We start from the raw sequence: 7,152 nt of genomic DNA, 5'->3' as shown, positions 1-7,152 counted from the left end.
ATCTAGTGTTCAACATTTATTGATAACATGAGAAAATAGTAGAGCCCAGTTCTAGAGCTGCATAGATCTGCTCTGATATAAGGGTATTTAACTAGCGTTCATATAGACAATTAAGATATTGGAAATGAAAGGAATTTAAGCACCCACCAGACCACTGAGAAAATGAAAAAATTACTGTCTACATCAGCTTCAGGCAAAATGGGCCTCACCATTTCAGCAGTGGAGATACAGCTGCTGGCCTGGTCTATCACCACGTGGGGCCACCCACGTGTGTCACCACCACACAGACCAAAACCTAACTTAGCAATGCAGCACAGATTTGGCAGAGCTTTAATCACATCTGCATGTAATGCACTCTCCCCTCCTCTGCAAAGACAGACTTTCTGGTCCTAGGCTTACTAAGCAGTGAGCATCCTTTGATCTTCTCTGTTGAAGTGATTTAATTTTGCATAAAATGAGTACATTTTCATTGCCAAGAATGACTGAGCTTGGATATTCTTTTCCTTAAACGGATACATGGACTTTAAAGCTTTTAATCCAAAGCAATATTAATCACTTAGACATATGGAACAAGGGGTGCAGAAGACACTAAACTGTCCCGATATGATTTCTCCTTCCTGCACCCATGTAGCTTGTAAAAGACTACTTGAGGTCTTCCTCCAGGGTATGAAGGTATTTATTCTGAATCTTTAGCCTCTGGATGAAGTTTGTATCTTGCTGCTTCCTTTCAGATCTGGCTTTAACCAGCTACTGAGAGTGCAAAAGCCAATCTGCTTTCCCAATATATCAGCTGGTATGTGAAGAGATAACATCTATTTTTAAAAAACTTGTTTCCGTATTAAAAAAGGATTGAAATTTCTCAAATTCTGTTTTTCTTTTAGGGTAGAATTTGACCTGGCATTGATCAAACCCTGTCTTAATTTTCTGCATAGAGATCATGAAATAAATGTTTCCCTTCAGTATATTGCAATTGAATCCATTGCACATTTTAATTTCATTTCTTCAGAACTGTCAGATAGACTCTCTGCAAAAGGATGAAAGAACAGGATTTCAGCATAACAATAATGGGTATTTCTGTGCAATACAATGAAGACAGTACTTTAAATATTGAACATAGCAAGAATGAGCTCTCTCTTCTTCTTGACATTGATTACCTTGATTGTGAGTTGTACTCTCAAGTCAGAAATTAATAGTCCTAGTACAAGGAGCAGCTATAAAAGTCATTATTTGAAGGGGCCTTCAATTTAATAGAAAATAAATGAGTAGGCAGCAGAAGGCCTCGCCCCCAGCCCCATCTCAGTGGCTTTGTAGTGCGGATCTGGGCCACAAGGTGGTGCCGTGCAACCAGCTCTGTCAGCATCTTTGTCCTCAGCGTGGGTTGGTGACTGTCACAGCCAGATAGGACAAATACAGGGGGGTTATAAAGTGCATAAACTACTTTGTGTCCCGTTATGTCCACAAAACTTAATAGCTTTAACTCAGTGACACCTCCTTGCTGCTATCCCCTAAACAGCAATAAATTAGACAGCATTCTACATTTTCATGAATTACATCCTAGGTAAATGACTTAGTAAATTAACATTTCCAATAGATTCCCACAGTCTTTTTTAATCTTATAAAATATGTGTGAAATTTCTGGTAGATAACCTTTAGGTTTGATCGAGCCTTGAAACACACAAACAACCTCCCCAAACCCTTCATGACACAATTCCCAGTGGGAACACTGTGGTGCGTTAGGTGGAAGGGGACAATCCCCGGCCCTGAGGGCTGGCAGCCCCTGGCCGTGCTGAGGGGAGCAGGGCAGGGACCTGGCAGCACCCCGGGGAGCGGGGACCACCCCTCGGGGACCCGGAGCCCCTCAGCCCGGAGCTGGGCTTGGGGGCACCCCGGCCGCCACGTCCCTCCAGCCCCCGTTGCCATGGCAGCGTGGCGGCGTCCTGTAATGGCGGCGGCGTGAAGCTGAGGGCAGCCATGGTGCGGAGTGAGTGTCACCGAGAGTCGCTTCCCTTCCCTCCCCAGGGCCCCGTCCCTCCTCTCCACGACTTGACCCGCTCCCCAGCTCCTATATTCCTCCTCCCCATGCTTTCCACCCCTTCCCTACCACCTTCTCCATGCCCTGGCAGCCAGCCTCTCTCCCGTCTTCCCTCCCTCTTATTTACCCAGCTGCATTAATTAGCTCCCTGGGAGTAACAACCCATATTATTTTTACCAAGCACAGCACAGCCTTGTCCCCCTAAGTGATCCCTGAGAAACCCAGCAGCAGCACAGCCCAGGCAGGGAGCCCTGCATGTTAGGGATGTCCTGCTGCAAGATGGGGAGATGCTTGACGGGGTGGTTTGTGTTAGGGGCTAGGGCTGTAAGCCCTGTTCTTACCCTGCAATTACAAATTTTCCATTCTGCACTGTATTTTTTTAATATTTTTTTTAGGTAGAGGTAGCCAAGGCAAGTACTTTATCAGAGTTGTAAAACAAAACAAAAGAGAAGCGTTGAATAAGGTTAATATCTACCATACCGTTACTTACGAATCTGTAATATTTTAGAGGTAAAGCGGTGTGACCTAAAAGACCGTGTGCTCATACATATTGCTCAGGAAAAAAGCTACTGAGGAATTCCGTTCCTCTGTGATTTTCCCTGTGATCTATTTTGATTGTATACCATCACAGGTCCGCCAGTCCCTTGCTGGGCTAAAATAATGCTTTGGAAAGCAAATCCTTATCTCTGCATGAAGTTGGCAGATGACTGCTTTGAGCAGGCACTGCCTGAAGGAGAATGGCTTCATCTCCTGAGCAGCATGGTATGAAATGAGTCTTAAAATAATGGTTGAATACTTCCCTTCTCTGAAATGCCGTTTTCCCACATTATTTCTCAATATAACAGCTTATTCTATCAATTTATTTAAAGCTTTCCTTTTTATCTGCTAAGTCTTGAATAAAACAAAGAATTTCCAGAAGCCCAGCTGATCTTCAAGATCTGTTTTATCTCCTGCCTATTGATGCCCTCCCCCTAATTCCTCCTGAGTTCATGGGAATGTGAGAGTAGCTGTGATCTCTCAGGTCTCTGGTCCACTCTTCTGTTACAGCACACAGCAACATCAGATAATCTAGTTAATATACTTTTTATCAAAAACTCTTGTTGCAATGTGATTTTTCAGTACCTGGAAAAAAAAATCATATTGTTTTCTCTTGCAGGTTTGTTTCCCTCATTCCTCTTAAATGCAGTAGGTAGCATACAAAATGTCAAACGTTCACTCATTTCCCTAAAGCAGGTCCCCCAAACAGGTCAATAAAGCCCCACTGTAGCTTCTATTGAGAATTATTGTCTCTGCCTTGCAAACCATCTGGTAATGAAAATTAGCATTTTTGCATAATCATTGCAACAATCAGTTCAAGTTTCTTTTCATCAGCAAATGGAAATCTGACTATAATAAAAGTGTCAAGAATAGTTCATATGAATTCCTTTTGTATAAAGAAAGGGTATAGAGCATAATGCTGTCTCCAAAGTGTAAGTCTGCAGATTGTGGAATATTGTTCTCTTGCTCAGAAATACCAGTTTGCACTGGAAATACGGTCACTAAAAGATCTGTCACTAAACAAATTAGTAAGTATTCTTACTTAAGAATGCTTCTTACTTAAGAACTAAACACATTCGTAAGTCATTCTTTTTGTAATACCAGCATATTTGCAAAGTACTTTGTTAGAGATTGTGATTTTTTTTCATATTTTCTGTGAAGACTAAATTATATAGTCGTGATTATTGCCATATTTCTATTTTCTCTAATAATTTAATCCGGTTTGATCAATGGCCTGTTGAAGAGAAGATGGTTGTTCAGATGCAGCAAACCAACCCACAATGACTGAAAAATAAAAAGACACCTTTCCCAATATGCTTTGTATGCAGACAGGATCTCCACTTCCATCAGTATCAGCACCACTATTATGTAATTCTGTCAATCAGACAAAACTTGGGTGAACAGATGGGAAATTTATCCCCGTTCATCTGTAAATAATATAACATACATATAAAGCCCATTTCACACCTTTCCCAAAGGCTGTGGATCAACAAACTACACCGACATGCATGTGTATGGACTGTATTGGTGTGTAGATTACCCAGTATTTACCAGCCCAGTCCACGAGAATGTGTGCAGCAATTTCAGGACCGGTAATAAAAACAGATGATTTGACAAAACCTCCCTGAGATAAAGAAGCAATGAAACAATATATTTCATTACTGTATGGCAGACCAACTTGTTTTCATAGAATCATAGAACAGCTCAGGTTGGAAGGGACCTTAAAGATCACCTAGTTCCAAACCCCTGTCACAGGCAGGGGTGCCACCCACTAGATCAGGTTGCTCAGTGCCCCATCCAACCTGGTCTTGAACGCTTCCAGGGATGTTTTCATAGATCTCTGTATTTATATATTTTCTTTTTTTATAATTATTATTTTTCCTCAGAGAATTTTTGAAAGGCTTGCTAGGCTTCTTTAGGCTTTTGCAGTCATGAAAATACCTATGCTTGTTTGATAAAATCCTATTTTTTAATCAGTACTTCCCTGTAGTTCACTGCTTATCAAGGAGATGAAAATGCCAGTGCTTTTTTTTGGTGCAGTGGGCTGGAAACAAAGTAAAAACATCTAGCTCAAGAGTGAGCACTGGTTCTCATAGAATTTCTTTACCTTCATTATGCAGAGCCTTTTCACTGTTTGAAAGATTGCCTGTAAAAAGATTTGAAAGATTTGAAAAATCTTTGAAAAAGATTGAAAAATTTGAAAAAGATTTGAAAAATTTGAAAAAGATTTGAAAGATTGCCTGTAAATATTAGTACATGAAAATTCTTAACCCCAAATTCTGATGAGTTTCAGCCACTGAAACTCTCTTGCTTGCTGCTAATGAACTGCTAGTGCCTAAGAAATACCCAGGATTAATTTCATCCCACCATAAACATTTATAAGCATGCATTAGTTATGGCTTTGCCTCAAGCATGGAAAAAGTAGAAAATATCTGCCCACTTTCAACATTGATCCTGCATATTTTTCAGCACACTGTGCTGGCGGAAGAATATGATGACAGTGTAGCTAGTTTACTTTTTTTTTCCTGCTACCTCTGATGTGAACACGTGTCACCAGGAAATAAAACACCCCATTGCTTGCCTTCACGAATCACTTTGCAATCTGAGCTATGCCAAAAACAATGCATGGTGGATTAATTTTTGCAAGGTTTGCATTATACTTTTATGGAAGACTCAGCAGTTTTCATATTTATTTTTCTAAATGTTACAGGTGATGTGATTGTGTTTTACAAATCATGTTTACTGTGGCAGAGCGAGCTGAAGTTACTTTGCATTTGTTGTCTTTTGTAGCAGATTCTCTTTTAGTTGGTGTTAATACTGGATATCTATTTTGTATGGTGGAACAAAAGATTTTAATGATTCTGTAAGTTGTTCATAAGCCAGGTGGAGCATATCTTGAAGGTCTTTTCTAGCCTTAATGATTCTATGATTCTATGATATATTTTCCAATGACATCAAATACTTCTTTCAGTCACTGAAGATCTTGTTCGAAGACGTGCAGAACATAATAACTGTGAAATTTTTTCACTGGAAGAAATCTCTTTACATCAGCAAGAAATAGAAAAACTAGAATATCTTGACAAATGGTGTCGAGATTTGAAAATTCTCTATCTTCAGAATAATCTAATTCCCAAAATTGGTAAGTGTTTTCTGGATATGTTTGTTATTAAATGGATTTGCATGCATAATCAGAAACAAAACAAACAAAAAACCTTTTGTGTTATACTTTATGGGAATATAGAGTAAGTAGCCACAGAACAGTTCTTTGTGAATCTGATCCTACAAGCCTTTCTTTCCCTGTCATGGAAGTAGATTTCTAAAAAGCTCAGAAATTTGTAAGAGAAATTTTAACTGAAAAACTTAGATAGTGCTGAGATACAAGATGTGAGATACACTCACTAGAATATGAGCGTGGAACACCTTTTTATTGATTTAAATCTCATATGTCAAGATACAACTCATATATCCTGTTTTTGTGGTATGAGACAGTTTAACAGTTTAAACAGAGAGATCGTTTAATGCATACCATGGACTGTGACATGAGAAAACTAGCTCTCCTCATGCTTGCTTTTCAATTCAATTTTTATACATACGGTAGCTCTTCTTAACCTTAAAATAATTTTCATTCATATACAATTATTGCTTTTGTGCGTAAAGATAAGTTTTTACAGAGAAGTCTCAATGATCTTCTTGCACCAGAGAAGAAGATATAATTCCATATGGTCTATGTTTTGTGGTGTTATGGTGTAGCTTTAAGTTTGCTAGGTACACAGAAAGACATGACATCAGGCCTTGGGCTGGAAAAGCTTAGACGCTACAGATATTGTGTAGGTGGGATAGGATAGGATAGGATAGGATAGGATAGGATAGGATAGGATAGGATAGGATAGGATAGGATAGGATAGGGTAGGGTAGGGTAGGGTAGGGTAGGGTAGGGTAGGGTAGGGTAGAATAACATAGCATAGCATAGAGTAGAAGGGAAGGGAAGGGAAGGGAAGGGAAGGGAAGGGAAGGGAAGGGAAGGGAAGGGAAGGGAAGGGAAGGGAAGGGAAGGGAAGGGAAGGGAAGGGAAGGGAAGGGAAGGGAAGGGAAGGGAAGGGAAGGGAAGGGAAGGGAAGGGAAGGGAAGGGAAGGGGAGGGGAGGGGAGGGGAGGGGAGGGGAGGGGAGGGGAGAGGAGAGGAGAGGAGAGGAGAGGAGAGGAGAGGAGAGGAGAGAACAGAACAGAACAGAACAGTTTGGTTAGAAGGGACCTTCAAAGATCGTCTAGTCCGAATGCCTGACCTCTTCAGAGCTAACCAAAAGTTAAAACATATTATTAAGGGCTTTATAAAGGTTGGAAAATCAGAAATGCTCAGGAATGATATTAGCATATTTTTTGAAGTTCCTTGAGAGGTAGAAAAAAAATCTAAAGTTTTAGGATGAAATACTGTGCTTAGGATCTGTAGGCAATGGCTTTAAGTCCTTTCAACTCTGTCCTACCCTGAAGGGTCTTGTCAGGGATTTCCTAGGGAGTGTCTGTATTGATAAAATATGCATTTCTTAGAGAGGAGAAATCTTCTCCAAGAGAGAATATGTTTTTTTT

The 7,152-nt window shown here is 40.2% G+C and overlaps 1 protein-coding gene across 2 annotated transcripts in view; it reads left to right on the top strand.

Moving 5' to 3' along the window:
• Positions 1 to 1,242: 1,242 nt before the first annotated feature.
• The window catches only part of DNAAF11 (dynein axonemal assembly factor 11), a 34,154-nt gene continuing 28,244 nt past the window's right edge, over positions 1,243 to 7,152 (top strand). The window contains exons 1-2 of one of the 2 annotated variants that reach the window (XM_040547239.1): positions 1,243 to 1,981; positions 5,541 to 5,708. In XM_040547239.1, coding sequence (XP_040403173.1) covers positions 1,972 to 1,981; positions 5,541 to 5,708 — 178 coding nt within the window. In that variant the 5' untranslated portion in view covers positions 1,243 to 1,971. Of the gene's footprint in view, positions 1,982 to 2,665; positions 2,795 to 5,540; positions 5,709 to 7,152 lie in introns of those variants that run through there. The other variant, XM_040547238.1, reaches the window with a different exon arrangement.

The sequence above is a fragment of the Cygnus olor genome, chromosome 2, assembly GCF_009769625.2.
Source record: "Cygnus olor isolate bCygOlo1 chromosome 2, bCygOlo1.pri.v2, whole genome shotgun sequence".
NCBI lineage: Eukaryota > Metazoa > Chordata > Aves > Anseriformes > Anatidae > Cygnus > Cygnus olor.
The sequence above is the reverse complement of the archived record's forward strand: the minus strand, read 5'-3'. Positions and strand labels throughout refer to the sequence as shown.